This window comes from Brachyistius frenatus, unplaced genomic scaffold (assembly GCF_029030835.1).
Source record: "Brachyistius frenatus isolate BFR_SWC_R1_liver_20210118 unplaced genomic scaffold, ASM2903083v1 Contig_102, whole genome shotgun sequence".
NCBI classification, from domain to species: domain Eukaryota; kingdom Metazoa; phylum Chordata; class Actinopteri; family Embiotocidae; genus Brachyistius; species Brachyistius frenatus.
Window position 1 is genome coordinate 1,387,898 of NW_027210701.1, and position 26,518 is coordinate 1,414,415.

Below are 26,518 nucleotides of genomic sequence, written 5' to 3' on the forward strand. Positions count from 1 at the left end.
TTGATTTTGGAATATAAGACAAAAACAATAATAAAACATTAAAAAAGTGTACTTAAAATTAAATAAATATTTTTTCAGATTTACAGAAAAAGTAAAGAAGAATTTATTTTGTTTTAAGTAAACATCCTTTACTTCTGTAGAATCCATTTCCTGTCCACATACAGCAGGTGGCAGCATTACCCGCTCACAGGTCCAGGTTAGGACTTGGCACCCTGTTGTGATCAACTGTTGCTCGGCAACCTATGCACCAACATGACAGAGTTGCACCAAGCTGCGGCTGCAGGCGACTACGATCAAGTTGAGGAGATTCTGAGGCAGCAGAGGTGCAATCCCAACCAGAGAGACATCGACTGGAGCTGCAAGACACCTCTCCACTGGGCAGCAGCTAAAGGTACTCAGGGAGGAGGGAGTTATCTCTGTCCTCGTCCCTTGAGTCACCTGCAGGTCTGACATTTCTCTAGTTTCAGATTACACCAGTTCGTCTGCGGGTGCTGCTCTGTTGACGGTAATGGCAACAACAACGGGGGCTTAAAATGCTCCGATAGGCACAGATAGACTTCATCTGACATAGAGGTTGAATTTTTTTCTCTGTCAAATAACTTCTTTGTACTGTGCAGCTGAGGTCAAAGGTCAAATTTAAAGGCCCAGTTTGAAAGGCAGTTTTTACTCCTGTATTTTAAGGTTTAAACAAACCTTCTCTCTTGAGTACAGCATCAGAAAATCAACGCAATTTAGCATTTTTTTTTAACTAGTATTGTGGCCTGACAATTATGTGATTCCTTCCTGCACCCCAGTGTTGCGTGACAAACAGGCCAGAAGTCTAATTTAATCTATTAAGTATCATGTAAAGGAGAGAATATAAGAAGGTGTCCGTGTCTCCGTTTTTTTTTTATAACTAGTTAAATGCATGATGGACTGGACCAGTTTTTTCAGATGCACCGCTCTGTGACATCTGTCCCCGAGGACACATGGAGATGGTGAGGATCCTCATGGAGCATGGAGCCCGGCCGGGCCTGAGGACGGAGCATGGATGGACTGCGGCCCACTTCGCTGCAGAGTCTGGGCGGCTGGCGGTGTTGCGGCTGCTGCACTCTCTGCATGCACCTGTGGACAAGGAGGACTGCTGTGGGGACAAACCGGTGCGGATAGCCAAAATCTACGGACACCAGGACTGTGTTGGATTCCTTAAAAAGTGAGACATGTTGTCTTGATATTAATAACCAACATGTGATCTCTTTAGAGGCCTAAGCTGCATGTTGTTGTATGTTTCAGGGCTGAGGTGGAGTGTCAGGCGTATCGCATCGTCGCAGCCCAGAAAGGGCTTTTAGTGGACGACTCAGATGAGGATCTTGTTGTGTGTGTGTGTGTGTGTGTGTGTGTGTGTGTGTGTGTGTGTGTGTGTGTGTGTGTGTGTGTGTGTGTGTGTGTGTGTGTGTGTGTGTGTGTGTGTGTGTGTGTGTGTGTGTGTGTGTGTGTGTGTGTGTGTGTGTGTGTGTGTGTGTGTGTGTGTGTGTGTGTGTGTGTGTGTGTGTGTGTGTGTGTGTGTGTGTGTGTGGACCGATCAGAGCAGAGAGAACGAAGAGAACCGCATCTCTAAAAGCAACACTCAGACGGAGGCCTACATCACCTCCACACAGGAAACTGTGTCCAAGAGTTAAAGCCTTTCACAGGCATGGTGTTTTATTCTCTAAAGTAAAAACAGTATTCCTTAGATAAGGTTTAAAATCAGTTTATTTTAAAGCGGCAAACAAAGAAACTCAGAAATTTAAATTTAACTCATAAAGAAGGAGTAAAGATTTTAAAATGCAGTTTGTTGTCAGTCCTTCAGGTAGTTTTCACTTCTTCCATGTTGAGTCTGACTTGGCAGTGCTGTCGCTGGTGGACGCTGGAGGCTGCAAAAAGGTGGGAAAATTAATCAATAATCATATTTTACCTTTAAATCCAGCCGTAGTGCACGTACCGTTTTCTTTAAGTAGTTCAGCAGAGCTTCACGGATCTGTCAAAAACAAATCTGGATTGAATACAATCTTAGTGATAGTCTATTACACATATTTATTGCTGATGACCGTTTGATTTATTTATACTGAGACTAATGGCAGCTGTCTAATAAATTATTACAACCCTGCTTCCAACAAAGTTGGCACGCTGTGTAAAAAAACCAGAACGTGGTGATTTGTAAATCATGTACAGTAATCATGAAGTTTTATTGTTTTATGAAAATATGTGCGTAACGCAAAAACAAAAAACTCCCCTAGTGGAACATCTCACTACTAATTACGTTACCTGGCAACAGATCAGTGACATGATCAAGTATAAAAGAGTGTTGCAAAAAGTTTTGAATTTGGGTTTACATGATTTGAAAATCATCAGATTCTGCTTTTATTTAAATTTTACACAGCGTCTAAATTTATTTTGGAGACGGGGTTCTAATACAGTTACAGGGTTGAGATTTTCCCCAAAGATGTAAAACGACCTCACCGTTTTGTCGCCCAGGATTGTGGTCAACAAAATGAACAAACCCTGGAAACCAAAGACAGAATTTAATGAGTAAAACAAACACTTAGTGGTGCAGATGTTTAAATTTGATTAGACAGATTATATTGATCATACCTGGAAGGAGTTCAGCAACGTGAAGGCATAATTGACAGCGAAAGCTATGGGTCCAGATGTGAGGTCAATGAGCATCAGAGCGAACCCAAAGATCCAGGTCACTCCAAAGATGGGAGTCAGCAGGATGACCGTCCTCACCACGGTCTTGGCGGCCGCTTTGTCCTTTTCATGAGTGTTCTCTGGGTTCTGGTGGTGATCCAGCAGCTTCATGATCACCACCAGCATAGAGAACACGTTGATGAAGACGATCATGCCGACTGGGATGACGAAGGTGTGGATGGAGCCTTTCAGCAGCGCAGAGTAAACAAGCCAGCAAGTGTCTTTGGAGAAATACAGGCCCTCCTTTCCGCTTTGGTTGGTGACAAACGTGATGAAAACGATGAGCAGAGGAACCGCGTAGCCGAGGACGATGGAGAAGCGCAGGTAATTCTTCTTGCTGACTTTGTGGAAGAGGAAGATGGCCTGATGAAGGAGAGTGCTGCTCAGACACAACATCCAGAAGAACATGGACAGGTAACAGAAATGCATCCCCACCGCGAAGATCTGGCACCAGGTGACGGAGATCTTCTCTGGTTTGGAGGAGGCTACAAAGCAGCAGTCAGCCACCAGCAGACACATAGAGATGTTGACGTGGGCCGTGTGGCGCAGGTACAAAGTGTTGGTCTTCACCACAACCCTCCAGATGACCAGCTCCACCACGAGGCTGATGACGAGTGACACGATGGACACGGACACACCCACGTAGGTGATCAGTGTTAGCCCGGGCACATCGACAGGATACTTGGACATCAGGATGGCGAACGAGGACAGATGGTCACAGATGCATCGTCCTGCGTTATCAGGCCCCACCCACACACACCCGTTATCTGACCAATGCTTGCTGCTGTTGTTCCAGAAGACGCAGGTTATCGGCACGTTGCGAGCTCTGGGTTTGAGCAGCTGGAAGTCGATGATGATCTTGATGTGAGTGGGCTTCTCGGTCACCGTGGACACCACGATGCTGTTGGGGATGTCGTCCGTCTCGTTGTAGGGCAGGTAGCTCTTCAGGTGTTGGAATCCAGCTGTTTTCACCAATCTGCCTCCTGAATTCCCCAGACTGACAGTGACGTTGAACACGCAGTTGTAGCACGTGTCATCGGTCCCATTACACGTGTCCACCTCGATGTTTTTTTTTGTGCTGCGGTTTGTGATGTTCGCCAGTTGGATTAACCGCTCCACTGAACTCAGGTAGTCCCCCGCCAGCGAGTTGTTCCCTGCAGCCAACGACTTCCACGAACTTTCAAGAGACTTTTCCAGCAGGTTGCTGGAGGAGTCCAGAAGGTCCTGAAAGGAAAAGAAGAGGAGCTGTTGAGTAGCATGAATTTTTAAAGCGCCAAATCACAACACTCAGAGACCTGTGGTGAGTTTAGATGGTAAATAATCTGAAATAATCTACTTTGTTTTAATACAACATAAAACATTTGTTAAAAACAACCCGGGAACGCCTGATGAAACTCAAACTGTCAGTCAATAGTCTGCTTTTTTCCCAACATGCAGCCTGCAGCAGCTCACTTCTTGTGTGGACAAATACCCTGCACTTTCTCTGGCTCCTTCACATTAAAAGGCACCGGGTCTGTTTTAATGTGAAGCAGCAGCAGGAAGTGTTTGATGGTAACCTGCAGCCTTAACGTGGTGTAAAACAAGCCTCGAGTTCTACTGTTGCCATCTTTGGAGCCAGGAAGTGACCATATTTGGATGAGCTGGGAAGGAGCGAGGGGTGGATTCTTCTGACTATGCTCTGCCTACCTATATCTGAAACCTGACTGCAACCCAGGCCTGTCAATCAAATGGCCTCGCCCCCAATAATTGCTTCATTTGAGTCCTAATATCCAATGAATGCAGGAATTATTTTCAGTTGATGCTTTTTGAAGCTATTGGAGCCAGCCCCCAGTGGCCCTCAGTGGTACTGCACTTTAAAACAGAGCCAGAAGCTATGTCCACTTTTATATACAAGTTTATGACTACAACTGCATATAAATATGACTTTAGTGAAGGTAAAAACATTGAATAAAACTGTAAATAAAAGCAACGTGACAAAATAAAAAATTAAATACTTGATATTTTAATTATTAATCAGGAGATAATCAGAGATTCAGTGATACTCACTTCTGCTGTTGACGCCTCGTTTATGTGAGTCAGCTTGTCTTTGAGCGTGGTCAGTACATTCACCGCTGCGTTAATGTTGGCGAAAGAGTTGATGGTCGGAGAGTCATTGGTGACGTTCTTTAGGCCAGAAAACACCTGTGCAGCGTTTTTGTCCAGCGTGCCAAGTCCGATGTCGGCGATCTGTGACGTCAGTGAGGATTCAGTGATGATGATTAACGGTTTAATGCTGTGTTTTTAAATAAAGGTGTTAAAGTCATTCTTACCAATGCATTCTGCAGCACCCTGTTCAGGTCAGAGTTCACACAAGCTGAAATCTCCTCCTCCCACACTCCTTTTCCCATACTCTGACTGAAACCATTAATACATTAAGCGATTAGTCGAACGACAGAATATGAATCATGCAAGAATAATAATTTATTAAATGTTTTCAGCTCCTCATATTAAATATTTTGAAAGTTTCTTTAATCTCTTGTGATAGTTTTGGACCAAAGAAGCAGCTGTGACATTTTTTGCTCTTCTGCGACAACAAATAAATTAATCTGAAAAAGAACTGGCAGATTAATTGATAATAAAAAAGGATCATCTCACCTGCACTTCCTTTGTCTTTGTCCAGCAGCGTTCTTGCATGTCAACTGTGCAGTAGAACCAACTTTAGTTTCTTCCCAGTCTTTATCAGCTGGACAGAATGGATCGTTAACTGTTGGGAGGAAGGAAATGTAATTAATTACTTAAAAGTAATCTTTAAAATATTAATTTATAAAAATGTGTGCACATGTATATTTTTTTTAATACACTAAAGGAAAAAATATAAAGTCTAAGTTAAAGGAAAATATACATCTGTATATCATACAACTGTTTTAATGTCCCCGCTCTTATTATTATTATTTTTTATCTTATTCATTAATGAATCACTAATAACATAAAAAACGACTTGAACAACAAAAACAAACCTGAGAGATGCAAATGGTTGTGAACAGGATTGAATAATTAGTGACGGTTTTATGTTGTTTTTGTAAATTCCTTTGCATTTGAACTATTTATTGATGGAGTCATATAAACTTTTTAATTCTTTTCATAATTCTGATTTTTATTGCCAAGTAAAATTTCAAACAATGTAACATTTTGTAATGTAAATCTATTTATTTGTGGATTGATTGATTAATTTGTAAATGTATTAATGCTACTAAACTATATCTCTTGTTTCTCTCTGTGTTACTGTACCTATTTATTCCTGTAAAAACCAAACAGCTGGGAACTCTTCAAAATAAAAGAACTACAACATATTTAGATTTCAGATACTTATCATGTGGTGAAATGTGTTTAAATTTACATAATTGTTAAAAAGATAAAGTGTGATATGATGTATTCCATTGTTGGATTATTTGAGGGGAGTTCAGGGCATTAAATTCACAATAAGAATCAGAACAATTAAATGTGTGTATTAATGGTAAACACAGTGTGATGTTGGACAATGCCTCGACTTCCAGACATATTTTAATGATTAATAATAAAACGTACAGTATATGACATGGATGGGGACCTCAGCGCTTCTTGTTTGGTTGCACCTGTTTGTAAATGTGCAGGACAGGTTGGTTGTTTCAGATTGTACCCCACACAGGACTACTTTATCAGCTGTGAAATCGTATGTCTCTCCACCTGCAGAGATCACACACATGCATGTCATTTATGTTGATAACAAGTTTCATTTAAACTCAGATTGAAAACATACTCACCGTCCTCTCTGGGTCTCTTCGTGATGTCTTTTTCATTCCACATCACGTTGTACTCCTCTCTGCTCTTCTTCACCTCACACTTGACTCTGACCTGCAGGATATCCGAGCTTGTCTTGCAGCGCGGGAACCCTGGCTGCGTGGACACGTGGATCTCCGGCAGCAGGCACACGTCCATTTCGGCGCTGGCTTTGTGAGAGATGGTGGTCAGTTTGCTCTGCTGGTGGTCGACACAGGAGTACTCGCCTGAAATTAAACAGAGAGGAGGAGTAAAGAGACTCCATGAGGAGCTTTTATTATGATTATTAAAGGTAACATGATGGTGATGTTGTTTGTGATAAAAAAAAAATTACAATCTGAGGTGAAATCAAATTCAAAGGAAGGGTTTCTGTTTGCTATTAATTTGAAACGACTACAAGGAAGTGCTGAGTTTGTATCAACATGTGATGCACTTTAACAGGGCAAACGGAAGCGGATTAAAAGGAGGCTTCTAATTGATGTCTTGAATCAAACCTTTTGTTTTTATTGGTTCTCCTGCAGGACAGATGCTTTGGAAATGATCGGATAAAAATCGGAAATTAATTTTAATTCAAAAAAGTGGGCGGAGCATTGTTCCTGTGCTTCGGCAGCTCTACACCTGTGGATTCAGGTGAGTTTAGACAGAAAAGAAGAAGCTGCAGAGGTCTAATAGACTCCCTTCCTTTAAAGGCCACACCCCAGATTTAAAAAAGAAAATTAATTTAAAGTTGTCGGATAAATGTGGTGCTGCAAAAATAGAAAATGGGCGGAGCCGACATACCTGCCCAGAGTTCAGACACTCTTAGGAGCTTGACTTCAGTTACTGACTCTGATATCAACACGGTCGACACGCTGCCGTTCGTTATGTCAAAATCCCCGTTGGGTTTCTTCAGTTGCCACACCAGCTGCGCAGTCAGTTTCTCCTGCGACAAGCACCTGAGGCTGGTGGCGGTGTTGTAGCACACCGGGTTGGGAGGCATGTGCAGACGGATGACACCTGTGAAGACGAGAGTCGCAGATTAATTTCGTTGCCACTATATTAATATCATTATTATAATTTGATTCATTTTAAACATGAAAATATGGATGTGTGCAGCTTTAATCAGTTTTGTAAAAGTTGTAACCTGACTGCAGCCTGCAGCTGCTCTGAGGCTTCACTTTCTGTATGTGCAGCAGCTACATGCTAACATTAGCATGCTCACAGTGACAGTGTTACCATGCTGATGTTTGGCATGTTTCTGTGTTCTCAGTTGTGGGTATTGGTCTTAAAATTTAAGCTTTTAAAATGTTTGCACAACATTCTGCAGCATCCAAATATATGAAGAAATATTTCAGGAGATAATTGGAAAGTTTTGCCTGCTGGTGGCGCTAAATGATTCATCCTCTGGGAACCACAAATTTTAGCAAGTCTTTTAAAAGCTGTTAAGATATTTCTCAGTAATACTTCCTGTTTATGTAAAGACTGGATTTAAAGGAGACTGGTTAATGTTAAATCCAAACAGGTGTGTTCTTGCTCACCTGTCGTCTCCAGACTGAGCGAAGCCTCCAGATTGTCACTCAGGTTTTGGGATTTTTTAATCAGATCTTGTGAATTGACGCTGGAAGCAATGATCATAGTAAAATCCACAATAATGCTTCCGGTCCTTCAGAAATGAAAAAAAAAAAAAAAAATTCAGATTGAAATAAGATACCCGTTTAAAACTAAATACATGAATAAACATTTTATTGGTAAATAAAAGAAAAACCTGAATCCTGTGATTGTTAAAGAGTCAAATCCTGTTAAAGTGCTGTAGACTTCCTTCATCTGGAAGGTGACACACAGAAACATTAATTCAGACTCCTGCAGGGTAATTCATTAAATAATGTTCTGTTATATTAATAAATACCTTTTCTAACAGGTCCTTCTTACAGTTTTCATAGTTCGGAGAATTTTGATCAGCCAGACATCCCTGAAATTTCACTCCCACCAAATTCATCGACCCTGTGATGGCGACTGCGAACCAAGCAAACTGTCCTCATGCTTCATGCAAATAAACACACACATGTATCGGAAAATATTAAATGAGCCGGTACCTGTGGTATTTAGGATACATGGTGCAGCCGTTTCTTCTTTCGGGAAGGAGCATTCTGCAGAGCCACAACACATCTGTTTGGACTGACACACGTCATCGCTCCACCTGTGTCCTTGCCGGCAGTTGCACTGTTTGCTGTCCGACTTGTCCATACAGACTGATCAGGAAGCAGAAGACCAGTTTCATAGACAGGTTCTTTACCTCAGAGATCACAACATGCAGTATTTTGGAGTTGTTTTTTTTACTTGTTGTAATTTTGAGGTTGTCCACATACAGGCTGGGGTCGTTCACAAAAGGCTTCAGTATCTTACTGATGTTTTCTAATGCAGAACGGTCTATGATCAGTTTGGCGTAATACATCTGAGTTGAGTTTCCTGAAACATGAAAAACAAACAGACACCTCAGAGACTCCAACATATCTGTTTACATGTTTAAATAAATGCGTTTATTTCGACACAGATCATTTTACCTTCTTCAGCCGCCTGTAAAAGAAAAGAATTCAGTTTAATGTAATGTTATAAAATCAAATTTAAAGATCTGACGATGCACTGCTGACAGACCTGACAGATGTTCAGGCCCAGGGCAGACAGAAATATACAGGTCCACATCCTGTTTCTGTAAATAATAAATAACATGAAAAGTCATTTTAATCAGCAAGCAAGAGCACTGCATTAAAAACAGACACATTTCTGGAGTGGAAATCACTGCATGGGCTCAGGAACACTTCTGAAAACCATTGTCTCTGAACACTGTTCATCGCTGCATCCACAAATGCAGGTTAAAACTACACCATGCAAAGAAGAAACCAGATATAAACATGATCTAGAAACACAGCTGCCTTCTCTGGGCCCAACAAAGGAGACATTAACTTTTACAAAAGTCATTTTCTGCTAAGATTCCTGTACTTTAACTCGACTGTGTCTTTCAGGTACTTTATACACCACTGATGAAGAGTACAAAAATATTTGTGTTCTTGTTCTTCTTCAGTTTAGTATGACATCATGTAAAATAGTAAATGCAGAAACATCAGCTCACCTATTCTCCATAATGTTAATCAGTGAACCACCACAGCAGCGTCCCGCGGCGTTAGAACAGATCACTACAGACGACAGGAGCTCACTGATGGAGCCGTCGCCGTCACCGCAGCAGCTGACCAGGAAATAAGTTTCCAAGCAGAGTTTACTGCATGCAAAGTAACGAGGCTGTTATGTGAAACTAATTTGACTTTCAAACACGGAAGCTGCACATTGGGTTGTTTTAGGAAACCATTCAGATAGAACTTCAGCAACAAAACAAAATGTGAAACATGATGTAGGTTCATATTTGTATTTGGAAAATACACATGACAGAGCAAAAAATGATGTTCAAGTGTTGATTATTTGTCTTAAAAATAGACATGTTGCAAAGAAAGATTAAAAATAAAGGCCACAAAGTTAAAATGTGCTGTTTGTTTTTAATTATATGTAAAGTTATTTCTGCTGAAGGAGGTGATACCAGCTTCTGATTCCAGGGGTACACTTAATTTTTCCAAAGAAAAATATCACCTCTATAGATTTTACGGTGCATAAATGACTGAAAAAGCTCATTTTCTTTGTGATGTTGTTCAAGTATTTACCATTCATCCAAATAAACTACGTCAAGGATGATCAGAAGATTTGCTTATCCAAATAAGAGTGTGGACTTTACACATCAACAAATATAATGGAGGCAAATCAACACATGCACCAGGTTGTTATATAGTATGTATTTACATGTAGCCTTCACTGGGTATCAGACTGTATTATAAAACCTCATGTTATGTTGGATGTCAGCAGAGCACAGAGAAGCTTTGTGAAGCAGCACTCTTCCTGGTTCTATTTGGATAATGATTGTGACTGATGTGGAGACACGACAGCTCCAAACAAAGATCTTGTGTTCCAAACACGTTAGGAATTCAACGGTTCATTCAAATCATATTCATGAGGAGCCGCTCTATTTATCCGGTGACCTTAACTGCCTGAAAAATACCCACTTCATGCTTGTTTTATACTGGTGTGCTGCTCTTTATGTGCCCTTTAAGATGGGATGTTCAGCTGTAAAACATGTGAAAAATGACAATAAGACAAGAAAACAAACTACAAAACTTTTAATCCTTTTTATAAAAAGGTTTTTTGGTGTTCCAACAGCATTACAGTCACACGCTCAGCCACAGGGGGGCGCTGTCAACTTACAGGGACACGCATACAGCTGCAGTCATGTATGAAGATAAAGCATCGCACTTGATCTAAAGCTCATGTTGCGGTAAAACAATGAAGTCCTGAATTGTGTCTTCGAGGACGTGAGGAAGTCGGGAGATGAATCCTTCACCACGAAGCTGAGGCATCTCGATACGACACACAAGTATGTTTTAAAGTCCCGGTGCTCTGTGCAAAGACGGCTTACTGTCTCACCTGAGAGAGTCTGACATCACACCGCTGTTTCATACTCCACAACAGGAAGAAAAGTCTGCGTCTCCTCTTGCAGGACGGCTCGTCCGTTACTCTCTTTGTGTTGAGGAGGACTTTGTTGTGCTGCTGGCTGCAAGAAGAAGAATGAACATTAAAATAAAGGAAGTCTAAACTGTGGACTGAAGTAGATCAACAGTGGAGCAAAGTTTTACTCTCTCACACCATTCTGAACCCAGACAGACCAGTGGGTAAAGATCAGGTGTTTGATGTGTTGTCCTGTTTCCATGACTGATAATCTGTGCAGGAATCTTTCTTTGTGCATCCTCTTCACTCTCACTTTAAACCTGAGCTTATAATCAGCTCTGTTATATTGTGTTTCCAGCAGCAGTCTTGTGTTACACCAACAATCTTCTGTTTCAGTGGAACTCCTGAATTTTGATCCTAAACAATGATAAATGTACAAACCGATTTCCCAAAAAGTTGTGACACTGTAAAATGTAAATAAATACAGAATGTGATGATTTTTAAATCGATTTATCATGTCTATATCTGGTTTCTTCTTTGCATGGTGTAGTTTTAACCTGCATTTGTGGATGCAGATGAACTGTGTTCACAGCCAATGATTTTCAGAAGTGTTCCTGAGCCCATGCAGTGATTTCCACTACAGAATTGTGTCCGTTTTTAATACTAATTTCTAATACAAATACAAATCTGACACACACACACACACACACGCACACACACACACACACACACAATATGTTGTCTAAGGTCTATTTTCAATTAAATGTGGGTTTATTGGATTTGAAAATCATCACATTCTGTTTTTATTTCCATTTTCCACAGCGTCCCAACATTTTTGGAAACAGGGTTGTAATTATGAATATTGAATTTAATGTTGTTGAATGCTGCTGGTTTTGTGCTGAATCTCCATCCCTTCACTCACTGTGTGTCCCAGCGGAGTCACACAGCAGAGCTTCTTCTTGAGGCGTTCAGGTAGAAAACAGAGCAGCGTCCCCAACAATGGATAAACTGTTCCTGGTGTCACGTCTTCTTCTTTCATTGGTCCTGAACAGAAACATGTTGTCAAACATTTTACAGTTAAACTGAGAGCTCAGGATTATAGAGTGTTTACGCAGGAGCTCTCCCACCTGTGAGGAAACTGATGATCAGGCCGGTGAGGATGACGGTGAAGCAGTTGAACGCGCTGTACCACATGTAGGACAATGAGTAGAACCTCCTCAGTCCAGATGGCTGGCTGCAGAACCAAAAGATCATTCAGCTGTGAAATGACCTGAGTGGAACCAGAACTCTGAACTGTCTGTGGGATTCTCACCTCAGAGTCACGTTGCCGAGTCCCATCTGAACTGCGGTCGTCATGTTGTCCGACAGAAGGACGACTCGACAGGCGGGCGGCAACGGGCTTGTGGTGGAGCTTCGAGTGACGATGCTCCCGATCCCAACCCAGAAAGCCACCGTCAGACCTGCACCGAGGCCGGCCAGCGCTCCCTGAAAGAACCGTCAACGACAACCTCAGTCAACCGATCCTGAACCACGAGCTAACTGGTTTATACAGGATACCGGCATATGACCTCACTGCTGAGGTGGAACTCACGGTTGCATTGGCCCACGGGAAGAACATCCCGAGACAGAACAGGCCGAGGATCGGACCGCCGACCATCCCGAAGATCTTCAGAGCCACCTGGAGTTCAAACGTGAGAACAGTCGGCTTAAACTTAAGGATGAATGTTGGTAGTTATTCGATCTATCATCAGGTGAGCTCACCTGTAACACGGAGTCCCCCATGAGGTGGGTGAGATAAGCCATGGCCAGACACAGCAGCCCGTAGGACGAAGCTGTGGGAGAGGACACGAGGTCAAACTTTAGAACAAGATTACGGAGCTCTTGGTCAACCCTTGCTGAATTTAAAGAGAGTGGACCTAAAGCTTTGGACAGCAGGGTCGCTCTCGCCTCCGTCATGGCGGGAAAATTAGGTTTGATGAGGTCTTCCATTGTCACGGTGGCCAAAGAGTTGAAGGCCGAGGAGATGGTGCTGCAGGGAGACCAGAAAATACACAAACACACCATCAACGCCATCTTTAAAATACAAAAACTAACAAACAACTTGCGCCTGACACGATAAGATACAACTTGTATATTTTAATGAAACTTAATTAAACAACAATCAGCTTCCTTGTAATGTTTGGAGCCACTAATATTCTGACTGGTTCGATGCTCTGTGTATATTTTTTAATTCTCTGTTTCATACCTGAGAGCTGCACTGAACAAACACGCCACGAACAGTCCGGGCAGTCCAGGCAGACCCTGCAGCATGTCCATCACAAAGTAAATCACCATCTGCAGAAAACAAAGTGTAAACTTAATTTCCTGGAACTCTTGAGTTTGATTTGCATAAATGTATTAATAACCTGAAAGAAAATATAAATATGACAATGCACACTCTGTGTTCTGCCACATTTGCATCAAGAGTGACTATAAAATATGAAAATGCTCCTGCAGCCCAGACGGTCTTCACAGAATTCAGTAGAAACTCTGTTCATCTTTAGTCTTATTAATCTTTGAGATGATTCCACTCACTGCATCTGAGGAGCCACTCAGCCGGTCCGAGTGGTCCTTCCCGCAGTAACGTGCAAACATGACCAGACCCATCATGCAGCTGAGAGCTAGAGCCAGCTGCAGGGCGGGGAACACCATGTAGCAGGACCTGCAGGGATATGTGTGTGTGTGTGTGTGTGTGTGTGTGTGTGTGTGTGTGTGTGTGTGTGTGTGTGTGTGTGTGTGTGTGTGTGTGTGTGTGTGTGTGAGGGGGGGGGGGGGGGGGGGGGGGGGGGGGGGGGGGGGGGGGGGGGGGGGGGGGGGGGGGGGGGGGGGGGGGGGGGGGGGGGGGGGGGGGGGGGGGGGGGGGGGGGGGGGGGGGGGGGGGGGGGGGGGGGGGGGGGGGGGGGGGGGGGGGGGGGGGGGGGGGGGGGGGGGGGGGGGGGGGGGGGGGGGGGGGGGGGGGGGGGGGGGGGGGGGGGGGGGGGGGGGGGGGGGGGGGGGGGGGGGGGGGGGGGGGGGGGGGGGGGGGGGGGGGGGGGGGGGGGGGGGGGGGGGGGGGGGGGATGGTGGGGGGAGGGGGAGAAAGGATAGGGGGGTTAGAACATCTAGGTGCAGTGTTTTCCTCTGCTACACGTTGTTTGTCGATGCAAGTCATACTGTCTCTATCGACGGACTCTTTTGGAAGGACGATGAGACGAGGAGCGTTCAGGTTGTTTGTAATCTGTCAGCTCACCACTAGATGTCACTAAAATGACATCCTGTATGTAACAATAAATTATATCTTTCATAGCGACATCAGGCTTATTCACGCAGCAAACATATAGAGTGACACCTGCAAAGGAACAGCAGAACTTATTCTGACAGTTGCAGACTTTCTATAACGCACATGTTGTACCAGTTCAATTCTGTGACGTCAACATGTCTGTCACAGCTGTGAGAGTATTTAAAGAATCTCCTCCACGTTCATTGTCTTATGAGTTGGTGTTAAATACATCATCAGTTTGAGTCTTCGTGTTACCTGACAGCTTCTCTCTCCGTGCGCGAGCTGAGGTATCTCTGCACCTGAGCCTGGTTCACTCCGTACAGCGACAGCATCAGGAAAACTCCGCCCACCCCGAGAGTCCAGAAGGTGTGTCTCTCTGTGGGGTCGGGGTTCAGGCTGGACACAGAGGACGAAAACAGACAGCAAGATCACTGTGACATGCAATACAATGTGTGCGGAGCAATCATGTTTCATTCACTGTGCCACATGTGTCAACTCAGGCAGCAGGTCAAGAAAGTCAATTAACTGACTGAACACAGTTGGAGGATTCAGTCCTGCAGGAAGCAACAGTATCTAATAAAAACCTTCTTAAACTTGCAGTAAATAATGTCTCTAAGTGATGATCTGGTTCCTTTTCTTTCCTCCCAAGCCAATAAATCAGGCTTCCATATGTCATCAACAGGCCTACATCTTTGCAGATTCTTGACTGTGTTTCCTCTCCTACAAACAAACTCACTCGAGACCAGAGATGCGGTTTCCCTCCTGAACTTTCCTCCAGACCTCCGACACGCCTCCGGTCTGCTGCACTCCGACCACGACGACGGCCAGCTGCCCCGCGAACATCACGACGGTCTGAAAGACGTCGGTCCAGATTACGGCCTTCAGACCGCCCTGAGAGGGGCAGATGAGGAACAAATCTAATGAATATACCCGTCACATCTTTTATATTAATATCTGGAGATGGGATTAATTGATTCGAGTCCAGACGATGATGTGTTATATCACTCACCAGAGTCGTGTACAATATGCACACCAGTCCAGTCACCAGCACTGTCCCCCATATCTCAAATCCAGTCACTGGAAGAAAAAAACAGCAACACACTAAAGCCAGGAATTTTATTTAATTAGACAAAGTGAAATACATGAAGGGGTCGTACCTGCATTTAGTGCAAAGGCAGGAGTGTAAACACACACTCCCATGTAGATGACCTGGAGGAAATAATCACAAATAATCAACTATATAACTGAAGTAATGACTATTTATATGCTAATAATAATGACTAACAAACAGCTAATTCTGCTCCAAACATGCTAAACTAAAGTCAACAAACAGGCTTTAAAATTCCCATTTGATAAAGTTTACAGTTCGATAGGCTCAGGTGACCCTGAACCATCCTCCAGGTCTGCTGCCACAGGCCGAGGCTGCTGGGAGATCTCCCATGATGCACTGCTCCTCTCCTCTCCTCTCCTCTCCCTGCTCCTTTCTGCAGCTGCACGGTTCTGGTCTGTGGTTTTGGTCTCTCTATGCTTTTCTTTTCTCTCTCTGCTCTCCTCTCATTCCAACCATTCGAAGCAGATGATTGCTACCTCTGCTTCTGGTTCTGGTTCTGTCGGAGGTTGCTGGATTCCTCTATAATGTTCTAACGTTCCGTTGTGAGAACTTTTCTGTGTTAAGTTCCCTGTAACAACTAGTGCTGTGATTTGTTGCTGTATAAATAGAGTTGAACTGAATAGTTCTGCACCCACCATCTGAAAGATGAAGGTCAACGTCCCACAGATGCGCACGGCTTTGCTGAATCGCAGCTCCAGATACTGTAGAAGAAAAAGTGGTGAGCAGCTCCTTTAAATCCAGTCCGGGCTAAGAACCAAAGACTCACCTGGTAGGCGCTGGAGATCTGCAGCCGGTACAACACTGGAATGAAGACATGAGCAGGAATGAGGAGACCCAGAACGTAGGCGCAGCCGATGAACCAGTACTGCGTGCCGTGGTTGTAGATCTCCGCTGGGACGCCGATGATGGCCACGGCTGACTGGAAGGAGGCAATGAGCGACAAAGACACGGGGAGGCAACGCATGCTCCGGTCGGCCATCAGGAACTCCCGTGTGGTGCGCTGCCGGCCGCCAGACAGAGCGTGATACAGCCCGATGGTCAGGGAGGCGGCGAGCAGCACGGCAAAGATCACATAGTCTGTGAGCGTGAAGTGCTTCTGGTCGGACGGGTCCATCCTGATTGACTCCCAGCTGCTGATGGACGAGATTGTGTGCAGCTGCAGATGAAGGGAAGACGTCTGTGCTCACACCCATCAGTCAGGAACAGTCCAGCAACCCTGAAGCAGAAAGAATCACAGATTAAATACATATCTGTAAGAGAGGGAGCATGTTTGTGTTTCCTCTCAGATAAACGTGAAGTCATCTGAACTGTCCGAGGTCACACAAACTCTGTCAACTTTCCCCTGCTTGTGCTGATCCAAAAATAATTGTTGGCAGTTTCGGAAATGGGAGGTTGAAACAGTAGCAGCAGATCTCTGAGGGCTCTCAAGGTCACAGATACGAAAGGTTCCAGCAAGCACAGGCAGCTATGACTCAGACACTTTTAGAAACTCAGTTTTCAAACACGTTGTCATTCAGAATATGAAGCCTTTTGACTTTGGACACAGTAAAATATTTTATTTTTTCTTGTTATAAATCCACAAAGACAGAAATAATAAAAAAAATAAAATAACCCATCAAGTATAGAGTCACTGTTAAAAAAAGATCTGCAGGATTTCAGCTTCTGAGGCCCGGAGCGAGGCCTGAGATCCCCGTTGAACTTCGGAGAAGACGGCGGGGTTGCAGAGCTGGAGCTAAGCTAAAGGCGGAAAGGAGGAAATACAAACCAGCGGTACCGGCGATCTTAATGGGGAATGTGAGGTCGTTGGCCAACAAGACGGACGAGCTCGGCGCGCTGGTAAAGACCCAGCGGGAATACCGGGAGTGCAGCATCATGTGTTTCACCGAGACATGGCTGCACTCACATTTCCCGGACCACAGCGCGGCCGTACCCGGCTTCAGGACTGCTGCACTCTGCATCAGCTGATGGAGGAACATACACAGCGATAACAATGGCGGACGTGAACTCCCTCGGCAAATAATAAGGGCGCATCCCCATGGATGTTCGGGCGGACAGAGACGTTGTTCGGAGCGGTAAGAAGAAAGGTGGAGGGATTGCAGTCTATGTGAACGAGAGGTGGTGCAATCCCGACCACGTGTGTGTGAAGGAACGTTTCTGCAGCCCGGACATTGAACTGCTGGCCGTGGGGATGCGCCCTTATTATTTGCCGAGGGAGTTCACGTCCACCATTGTTATCGCTGTGTACGTTCCTCCATCAGCTGATGCAGAGGCAGCAGTGGACACCATCCACTCCACTGTGGCTAAACTGCAGACTAAGCATCCCGGTGCATTTTTGGCAGTTAATGGAGACTTTAACCACACCAGTCTGGATAAAGTACTGCCAACTTTGCACCAGTATGTGAACTGCCCCACACGGAACAATAAAACTCTGGACTTACTGTATGCTAATGCCATGGATGCATACAGTACTACTGCCCTTCCCCCCCTTGGTAGATCAGACCACAACCTGGTCCTGCTGACTCCCAGGTATGTCCCCCTGGTGCAGAAGCAGCCTGTGACCACCAGGACTGTGAGGAGGTGGACACAGGAGGCTAAAGATGCCCTGCAGGACTGCTTTGAGTCCACGGACTGGAATGTGCTGTTTGGACCACATGGGGAGGACATCAACAGCATGACGGACTGTATCACAGAATACATTAAATTCTGTGAACACACCACCGTACCATCCCGGACTGTACACTGCTTCCCCAACAATAAGCCGTGGATCACCAGTGACCTGAAGGTGCTTCTTAACTAGAAGAAAGCAGCCTTCAGGTCTGGGGACAGGGAGGAGCTCAGGAGAGTGCAGCGCCACCTGAAGGAGAAGCTCAGGGAGTGCAAGGACTCCTAAAGGAGGAAGCTGGAGGCCAAACTCCAACAGAACAACGTGAGGGAGGTGTGGACCGGTATGAAGGAGATTACTGGGTTCAAGGGGAGAGAGAGACAACCAGGGGGCTCCCTGGAGAGGAACAATGAGCTAAACTGTTTCTTCAACAGGTTTAGTTCACCACCCTCATCTGCCTCCTCCACACCTCACACCTCCCAAACACCTCTGCTGTCTCCCCCCCCCTCCTCCCTCTGCGCCCCCTGGTGAACTGCATAGAGCCCTCAATCTCAAAGGGCTCTTCCTCCATCGACACCACCCCCCTCACCCCCTCTCTGTGACGACTGGCCAGGTTAGGAGACAGCTGGAGAGAATCCACCAGCGCAAGGCTGCAGGACCTGACGGCATCAGCCCCGTGGTCCTAAAGACCTGCGCCGTCCAGCTGGCTGAGGTCCTACAACACCTCTTCAACCTGAGCCTGAAGCTGGAGGAGGTCCCGGTGCTGTGGAAGACGTCCTGCCTGGTTCCTGTCCCCAAGAAGACGACTCCATCTGGCCTCAATGACTACCGACCGGTTGCCCTCACATCTCATGTGATGAAGGTGCTGGAGAGGCTGGTCTTGGCCCACCTCAGGCCGCTGGTGAAATCTTCTCTGGACCCTCTGCAATTTGCATACCAGCCTCATGTGGGAGTGGACGACGCCATCATCTACCTGCTGCAATGAGCTCAGTCTCACCTGGATGGAACCGGTGACTCTGTGAGAATCACTTTCTTTGATTTCTCCAGTGCATTCAACACCATCCAACCACTGCTGCTGAGTGAGAAGCTGCGGGTGGTGGGGGTGGACGTGCCCACCGTCTCCTGGATCAATGACTACCTGACAGGCAGACCACAGTTTGTCCGTCTGGGCAGTGTGCTGTCTGATACGGTGGTCAGTGGTATTGGAGCTCCTCAGGGAACTGTTCCGTCTCCCTTCCTGTTCACCTTATACACAACTGACTTCCAGTACAACTCAGAGTCCTGCCATCTGCAGAAGTTCTCTGATGACTCTGCAGTGGTAGGATGTATAAGGGATGGACGGGAGGATGAGTACAGTGCAGTAGTGGAGGACTTTGTGGAGTGGGCGGGAAGGAATCACCTGCTCCTGAACGTGGCCAAGACCAGAGAGATGGTGGTTGACTTCACGAGGAAGGCGACGGCTCCACAACCGCTGAGAGTCCTGGGAGAGGAGGTGGACATGGTTGAGGAGTACAAGTACCTGGGTGTGTCCATCGACAACAGACTGAACTGGAAGACCAACATCAATGCTGTCTACAAGAAGGTGATGAGTCGACTCTTTTTCTTGAGAAAACTTTGATCCTTCAATGGTTGCAGCGAGATGTTGGAGATGTTCTACCAGTCTGTTGTGGCCAGTGCATTGTACTTCGCTGTGGTCTGCTGGGGGAGCAGCATTGGAGCCGGTGACACCAACAGACTTAACAAACTGGTTAAGAAGGCCGGCTCCATCATCGGCTACAAACTGGACAGCCTGGAAAAGGTGGTGGAGAGGAGGACGCTGAACAAACTATTGTCCATATTGGATAATCCTGTCCACCCTCTCCACCACCTGCTGCAGGGACAGCGGAGCACTTTCTCTAAAAGATTCCTCCAGCTCCGCTGTCACAAGGACAGATACAGGAGATCATTCCTTATTGCCCACTGCAATAAGACTTTACAATAACTCACCTCTGGCAAAATCCATCACAGTACAATAACACTGTTGACTGTGTTTCTTGGTTTGTTTGTATATAATATATAGATATATACTGTACTGTATATACTGTGCATTTTATATTTATATTTTTTACTGCTATTTGATTGCTTTTCTATTAATCTATTCTATTATTTTATTCTATTATTTATATTATTATCTTATTGCTTCTGTATGCTGCTGTAGCGAAAAGATTTCCCCTCAGGGATTAATAAAGTAAATACCTACCTACCTGAAACGTAAGGATTTGCTGCTTTTCTGTGTAAACTGAATGTCTAATGGTGGTTTCTTCACATATATAACATAATGAAACTAGAATCTGTGACACCCGCTGCAGGATTTAACTCAGTGAGAAGAAACATGAGCAGGAAACGAGCCTGGTTGAAGTAACATGACACGTGTAATGAGGAGCACGTTGACAGCTGGAGTGTAAAGGTGAAACAGACTCACCTTTACACTCCAGCTCTGCCATTGGAGGCACCATGCTGCTGCTCGCGCTGCGTCACTTAAACGCGACGTGTCTGGATTATTTCCATGAATGAAAACAGGAAGTTGAGGCAGAGTGGAGTGGACATCTCGAAAATATCTTCTCTTCTGTTCAAAAACTGTTGGATTCGCTTATCGTCTCTCAAGCGCCACGTGATCACACACTGTTTTAAATCCTCTTCCGGGGTGGAAGTTGTGGGCGGGGCTGCGAGTAATGACGCAGCAGGCGCCAAAATCAAATGTTTGTAGTGATCGATTTCATCTGAGCAGCACAGACAACATAGTCTGTTACAACACAGTCTTTTACAACAAGGACATTCAACAGAACAAACCGGAGGACTTCGGAAACATGGAGGCAGCGTCCACTAGAGGTACCTCACAGCCCGGTAGCTTAATGGACTTAGCTGTAAAGCTACGTTAGCAAGCTAATGCTAGCGCCGCGGTTTGTTAGACTGACGCTGACAGCATTTATTTTTTTCTGTTTTGAGAGTTCATCAGAGTATCTGTTTGACCTGCAGGTGTTTTAAGTCACCTGAGTCTGCTGGAAGTTCAAGCTCGGAGCCGCAAAACTCAGCCGGAGCAGCAGAGCCGGGTGGTGGAGCTAAAGGCTAAAGTTGAAGCGCTGATGGTCCAAAGAGACAAACTGAGAGCGGAGACAGAGACACACAAGGTGAGTGAGGACAGACAGACAGAGACACAACCTTAATTGTATTTATGAAAATGGAAAAAGGGACATTTCACTTTTTAATCACGTATCTTCTGTACAATCAACCAGCCAGTATAATTTTTCTCCATTTTTCCAAAGCCCGTTTTTTATTTTTACGAATCAGAAATTGTTTTAAAGAATCTTTAACCTCTCTGGGATACTTCAATCCAGGTTTGACTTGAATAAATTAAGCTGTTTTAGGTCTGGACCAGCTATAATGTGGTCTAGGCTTCCTTAAAATGATTAATCTGCTCGTGATTGCTGCCCCTTAAAGACCCAGATGTGTAAGACACAAACTGAAACAGTTTAAATTCAGTTTGTAGTGACACATATTTCAGCCCGTAGATTTCCTGTTCTATGACATTTTAAATTGGTGTGAAACATCACCTCATGTGTTTTATGATCCGTCACAGAATCTGCAGAAACTGAGGTTGTCTATGGACAGACAGGGTGCTGATGATGAAGAGGAGAAGGAGGAGGAGGGAATGGATGAAGACTCTGAGAACGCTGAGGTTTTGCATCTGATGGCAAGACAAACCCAGCTGAAGGACCTCCTGGACCTTCATCACCTCATCGGTACCGACAGTCAGCTGTTTGATGACTTCTTCTCGTTCTGTTTTAACAGCCTCCTTATACTCATTTTCATCTCCTTTCACCTGCTCTGATGTCACCAGGCGGGTATGACGTCATACAGACCCGTCAGGGTAAAGGAGTGTGCGTATCCGTGGCGACTGCGTACCAGGGCGTCTACCTGGACACGTACAACCTGGAGATTGACCTGAGGCCGGCGGTGAGGATCGCCCGACACAACGTGCCGCCCTTCGTCCCCCTGAAGAGGCTCGCCGAGCAGAGTGGCATGCAGACGGACCTGAGGACGTTCCTGGACCTCCTCAGTCAGAACCTGAACGGCTTCTCCGGCCGCTGCCGGCAGCTGCAGCTCGTCAAGGTGACACATCGCTGTAATGTCTCTGAACCGAGTCCATGAAGATCGGAGCTCTGTGGGGGACAAACTGTCTGCTGCAGGACTCTTCTTGTCTTCTTCTTTGTGACTTCCAGCTGTTGTTTGGACTCGTTGTCTCTGCAGAATGAATTCACACCTTCACTGATTGAAGGATGAGAATATAAACATCTAAAGTGGCTCAAACTTTTGCACAATACTGTAAATAATCTCAGACAACATCCACTGATAAAGGTGTAGTTTTAATCGGTAGAAACGTACTCTTCTCTTCCAGGAAGTAGACAACTCCTGACAGTAACATCCTCCTGTCTGTTCATAGGAGCAGCACGGGTCCGTCGAGGTGATGGAGAGTAACGTGTTGTGTTCCATACTGGTGCTGATGTTCAGCGTGCCAAGAGGGAGGGCGGCTTTCCTCTGCAGGTTGGACTACACGGACCTCACCAGGTGTCTCCCCACCGCAGTCCACTTTGAATGTACAGGTAGGAGTCAGACAGACAGCTGCTGTATAGATTATAACTCACATCTGGAGAACAAACCACCTCCGCTGGTCTGTTCAACAGTGTGTCACATGACTCGCAAACACCATTTAAAACATTAAATCAGATCTGAAACAGTTTATTCATCAGAAAAGTAATCAACAAACCTCCTTTAATGTCCTCTTCTTTCTCTTTGACATCTTTCTAAATTCAATAATCGACGTCACTGAACACTGTGAATCTGATGTGACTCTTTCACGATTTTCTGATATTTAATTAATCAAATAAACAAACGACAGATGAATTACTGATAACATCAGCTTTCAGGAAGTTAAGAATTTTTTATTAAAAGGCAGATTGTTCAGAGAGCTGGTTTGATAAATAAATATTCTGACCTGCTGCTTCATTTCTTTGTGATATTTGTGTTTCTTTGCAGACGAGCGTCTTCCTGAGTCTCCTCAGTGGAAGATGAACTGCAGTTTACTGCTTGAGGTTCCTGTACACAGAGCTCTGACAGCCATGAAGAAATCTGGGAGTATCATTTGATTTATATAAAATAATAACAAAGACTGTAGTTTCTGATGAAGCAGCATCAGTTGTGCTTCTTCCTGTTTGCGGTGTAAGTTGATGATGTGGGTGACTCTCACGGAGGCTCTGCAGCGCCTCTGTCTTTGAGCTGCTGGATGAACGCCGCCACCTTGTGGTGTAACGTTTCCGTCTGCAGCCACCACAGCCTATCCGCCTCCTCCTGCTCCGCCTGCCGCTGCCGCGCCAGCTCTTTCTCCGAGATCGAGTCGATGGCTGCGATGCTCTTCATCTGCCGGAGCGACAGGCTGCTGCTGACGTTTCCTCGGCGTCTAAGCGGAAACGGTGCCGGCGGCGCGGAGACGGAGCGGCTCGTCTCGGGTCCTCTGCTGTGACGATGAGGTTGTCCTCCGTCAGACGTGTGAAGTCCTCTGATGAAGCTCTGCTCTCCGATGTCCTTCATGGCAGTGTTGACCGTAGCTTTGGGTTCACAGACTTTCACCATCACCACCCTCCTCACCTCTTCGAGCAGCGCCGCCTGTCTCTGCTGCAGCAGCTTGCGGGTCAACCGGTGCTGTTTGTCCAACATATTGAGTCTGTGCTGCAGGTCTCGGTCCTCCTTCTGGTTCAGTACTCTCAGGTTCCCCTGCAGCGCTGCTCCTCCACACATGTGATCCATCAGACTGATCCTGCAGGGAGAACAACACCTCGGTCAGTTTGTCTTTTTCAATAAAGGCTGAAATCTTCTCTTCTGACCGGGAGTCTGTCATCCGTCCTCAGAGTTTATTCCTGCAGGTGTGTTTGCTGCCATGGCTCTCTCAGCATGTGTAATATAATCTCCCATTGTGCACTATGTCAGTGAGCGTGTGCCGTAACTGTGCATCAACAAATTCCTCAGATTATATTTCAGCTGCAGTCACACGACGTCCTGCAGCTTCTAAAACTGATTGATGACGGAAGATAACATGATGCTGCTGTGTCAAAATGTTGTTCAATGTTTGAGTGTCATTTACAATCACAGGTGGAAGGCATCTAAGTTCAGGTTTATTATTGTCATTCCTCCACATACACATTTAAAGGAAATGTAGTTCCTCACAGTCTCAAGGTGCTGATAGAAACTAAAATAAAGGTTTAAAAAAGAAATTACAAAAAACAATGGAAATACTTATAAACAAGGAATGACAACACAAAAACTACGCAATACAAACAATATAAATATATGCCAGTTAAAATTCTGCATAGTACAAATAGAAGACACGTGATGGAGGACCAAATAAATACAACAAATTTAAAGACATTCATTCTCAGTTGATTTCTACATTAAGGACACAAATAAATAATTATTTTGTTTAAAAAAAAATTCTGACATGATTGTACATGTTTTTTCTTCAGATGTGTCAATTAGTTGTTTGAAAATGTATTAAATAATTTTGATCATGTGTTAATTGTTTAGGTTATTTTTAAGAAAAGATTCTCTCCTTTTGTTTGACACTAAATGCATCCTCTTTAGGTTTTGTCATTTTGGGCTCTGGGAACTTATAATTAACTTTCAGACCAAACAATTAAAAATAATTATTAGAATAAATAATAGTAATAACGATAATTTGCAACCCTTTTCTCCTCACAAGTAGTAATACAACTACTTTAATTCTCTTTACTGTTATTTATTTCTTAACCTGTAAATTGTTAGTACACTTCCGGAAACAACACCACGTGACTCCTCATTGATAAGAACCATATGTTGGTGCAGTGTCCCTTTCATATTCCTGCCTACACACAGCCTGCCCCTCTGCAGGGCAGATCCCTCCCATGACAAACTGAAGTCCAGTCCCGATGATGGCTCAACTAAACTTCCCCAAAAATTCGGCAGTCTCCTCAGAGTGGAAGAGCTGCTGACTTCTGCTGGTGAGCTCATTTTTCTAATTTATATTCAAAAGAGATTCAGAGTCAGTCATCATCTGTCTGTGTTTAAATAACTGCTGCTGCACTTTTTCCTTCTAATCCCAACACTGATACAGCTTAATCAATCAGTTTCATCCATTTAGACACTTTAAATCAAAGATATTTGGAACCGTTAGACTTTACAGCGCATGCTGTTGCGTAACGGCTCTTTATAATGTAATCGTGGAATTTTATCGTCGAATCAATACTGAACTACGTCCTGTTTTCTCCTGCTTTATATTCCTCTCTATCAACAGTTGTTTTTTCTTCATTAGGACTTTGTTACGATTAAAAATGTAAAAGTGTGGAGAGCCAGAGGGTCTAATTTGTCCGCGTTTTTTTTTTAATGTTAAAACTTGGGTTAGTACCAGACAGTATAGTACACGTAAATTACAAAATAATAACTAACAAGGTCAATAGTTCTTTCCAATTCTCGAAACCATTTGAAGTTGTATTTTAGAGTGTTTTCTACCTTTTTTTTTTTGTCTGATTTAAAAATTTAAACAGGCAAAAGTTTAGACTGCAGGTCCTTTATTTCATGGATGTAAATATATGGCTTTAAATAGATATCTGTTTTAAATATTATTTAAGGTGTTTCCATGAGTTTTAGAAGTTATTAAAAACGTGTAGGCAGAAACAGAAACAGCTCCTCTGGAATCTTTAACACACAAAACTCTCAACAAGTTTGTAATCCACAATTTTATTTTATAATTATTATCTAAAGTTTGCATGGTCTTCTTTTGTATTCGATTTACTCCAGAAAAAGTCAAAGGCAGATATTTCAAAATCTGGTCAAATAATCCACAAACTATTTGCATAAATAGACATTTTGTAAATAATTTCAATGAGATAGTGGTCCCCCCAAAAAAGAAGACATTATGTACTAATAAGCAGCTCTGAGACTTTACTTAGATTAAACTATTTAGTAGTTTACCCAAACAGTTAGGAAACAAGTTTACAACAGAAATCAGTAATGAAGATAATTTTTTTTATCTACCAAATCAACACAGATGAATTATGGGTCATTTTTCAGTCCTTATATTTGTTATATAATCCTGTTGTGTTATTACAGTTGATGGTAGAGTTTAGTGTCTGTAAGAACAGCTCCCTTAGCTGACCACTTTTACTTTATTTATTTTTTTTATTTCAATCCCAGCTGCCACTGCTTTGACCTCCAGATGCATCAGATCCTGCTCGGCGGAAGATTTCTACGAGGAAACACCTTCCTGACAGTGAGTGTTTAAAACGGCACAATGAAAGCCTTCATACAGCTGCTGCTGGATCAATCTTTTCAGGAGTTTATTTATACACAGATTAAACCCTAGTTTTAATTCCTTCTACAGCCTGGGAGGAGATTTAGCTCCAGCTTTGTGAAGATG

General features: G+C 44.3%; 4 protein-coding genes across 6 annotated transcripts; 2 read left to right on the forward strand and 2 right to left on the reverse strand.

Moving 5' to 3' along the window:
• Nucleotides 1-170: 170 nt before the first annotated feature.
• LOC138628589 (ankyrin repeat domain-containing protein 66) lies at nt 171-1,793 on the forward strand. The gene is made up of 4 exons (XM_069711714.1): nt 171-391; nt 964-1,192; nt 1,273-1,347; nt 1,553-1,793. The coding sequence occupies exons 1-4, from the start codon at nt 253-255 to the stop codon at nt 1,656-1,658; spliced, it is 549 nt and encodes a 182-aa protein (XP_069567815.1). The 5' UTR covers nt 171-252; the 3' UTR covers nt 1,659-1,793.
• Nucleotides 1,714-9,674, reverse strand: adgrf3a (adhesion G protein-coupled receptor F3a). The gene is made up of 18 exons (XM_069711683.1): nt 9,611-9,674; nt 9,136-9,190; nt 9,045-9,057; nt 8,821-8,949; nt 8,577-8,732; nt 8,390-8,496; nt 8,249-8,307; nt 8,022-8,146; nt 7,285-7,500; nt 6,489-6,731; nt 6,274-6,411; nt 5,344-5,452; nt 5,019-5,103; nt 4,756-4,935; nt 2,611-3,933; nt 2,479-2,520; nt 1,961-1,996; nt 1,714-1,892 (listed from the first exon to the last, which is right to left on the reverse strand). The coding sequence occupies exons 1-18, from the start codon at nt 9,619-9,621 to the stop codon at nt 1,836-1,838; spliced, it is 3,084 nt and encodes a 1,027-aa protein (XP_069567784.1). The 5' UTR covers nt 9,622-9,674; the 3' UTR covers nt 1,714-1,835.
• Nucleotides 9,675-10,685: 1,011 nt separating this feature from the next.
• LOC138628575 (sodium-dependent multivitamin transporter-like) lies at nt 10,686-20,707 on the reverse strand. 3 transcript variants are annotated; one of them, XM_069711692.1, is made up of 17 exons: nt 20,498-20,707; nt 19,436-19,516; nt 16,201-16,650; nt 16,070-16,135; nt 15,481-15,532; nt 15,333-15,400; nt 15,060-15,214; nt 14,579-14,719; nt 13,600-13,726; nt 13,271-13,359; nt 12,942-13,054; nt 12,787-12,857; nt 12,617-12,703; nt 12,338-12,510; nt 12,153-12,259; nt 11,948-12,069; nt 10,686-11,131 (listed from the first exon to the last, which is right to left on the reverse strand). In XM_069711692.1, exons 3-17 carry the CDS (start codon nt 16,546-16,548, stop codon nt 11,021-11,023), a joined length of 1,830 nt encoding a protein of 609 aa, XP_069567793.1. In that variant the 5' UTR covers nt 16,549-16,650; nt 19,436-19,516; nt 20,498-20,707; the 3' UTR covers nt 10,686-11,020. The 3 variants fall into 3 exon arrangements, with proteins under 3 accessions (XP_069567793.1, XP_069567790.1, XP_069567792.1); XM_069711689.1 differs by lacking the exon at nt 19,436-19,516; XM_069711691.1 differs by lacking the exon at nt 20,498-20,707 and having other exon boundaries at nt 19,436-19,638.
• On the forward strand, nt 20,600-24,559 carry cenpo (centromere protein O). The gene is made up of 6 exons (XM_069711704.1): nt 20,600-20,904; nt 21,052-21,203; nt 21,653-21,815; nt 21,914-22,185; nt 22,517-22,676; nt 23,110-24,559. Exons 1-6 carry the CDS (start codon nt 20,748-20,750, stop codon nt 23,217-23,219), a joined length of 1,014 nt encoding a protein of 337 aa, XP_069567805.1. The 5' UTR covers nt 20,600-20,747; the 3' UTR covers nt 23,220-24,559.
• Nucleotides 24,560-26,518: the final 1,959 nt, after the last annotated feature.

What these genes read in the sequence shown, in the direction of transcription:
- LOC138628589 (XM_069711714.1), top strand. Translation starts at nt 253, where the DNA reads ATGACAGAGTTGCACCAAGCTGCGGCTGCAGGCGACTACGATCAAGTT. An exon ending in CCACTGGGCAGCAGCTAAAG is followed by an intron (nt 392 to 963) that starts GTACTCAGGGAG and finishes TCTGTCCCCGAG; the next exon opens with GACACATGGAGATGGTGAGG. An exon ending in GTGGACGACTCAGATGAGGA is followed by an intron (nt 1,348 to 1,552) that starts TCTTGTTGTGTG and finishes GTGTGTGTGTGT; the next exon opens with GTGGACCGATCAGAGCAGAG.
- adgrf3a (XM_069711683.1), bottom strand. An exon ending in CAACCTCAAAATTACAACAA is followed by an intron (nt 8,733 to 8,820) that starts GTAAAAAAAACA and finishes CTTCCTGATCAG; the next exon opens with TCTGTATGGACAAGTCGGAC. An exon ending in AGTGTCTGAACTCTGGGCAG is followed by an intron (nt 6,732 to 7,284) that starts GTATGTCGGCTC and finishes GTTTAATTTCAG; the next exon opens with GCGAGTACTCCTGTGTCGAC.
- LOC138628575 (XM_069711689.1), bottom strand. Translation starts at nt 16,548, where the DNA reads ATGGACCCGTCCGACCAGAAGCACTTCACGCTCACAGACTATGTGATC. An exon ending in GCATATTGTACACGACTCTG is followed by an intron (nt 15,215 to 15,332) that starts GTGAGTGATATA and finishes TGCCCCTCTCAG; the next exon opens with GGCGGTCTGAAGGCCGTAAT. An exon ending in CCTGCTGTCCAAAGCTTTAG is followed by an intron (nt 12,858 to 12,941) that starts GTCCACTCTCTT and finishes CCTCTCCCACAG; the next exon opens with CTTCGTCCTACGGGCTGCTG.
- cenpo (XM_069711704.1), top strand. Translation starts at nt 20,748, where the DNA reads ATGACGCAGCAGGCGCCAAAATCAAATGTTTGTAGTGATCGATTTCAT. An exon ending in GGACCTTCATCACCTCATCG is followed by an intron (nt 21,816 to 21,913) that starts GTACCGACAGTC and finishes TGATGTCACCAG; the next exon opens with GCGGGTATGACGTCATACAG. An exon ending in AGTCCACTTTGAATGTACAG is followed by an intron (nt 22,677 to 23,109) that starts GTAGGAGTCAGA and finishes GTTTCTTTGCAG; the next exon opens with ACGAGCGTCTTCCTGAGTCT.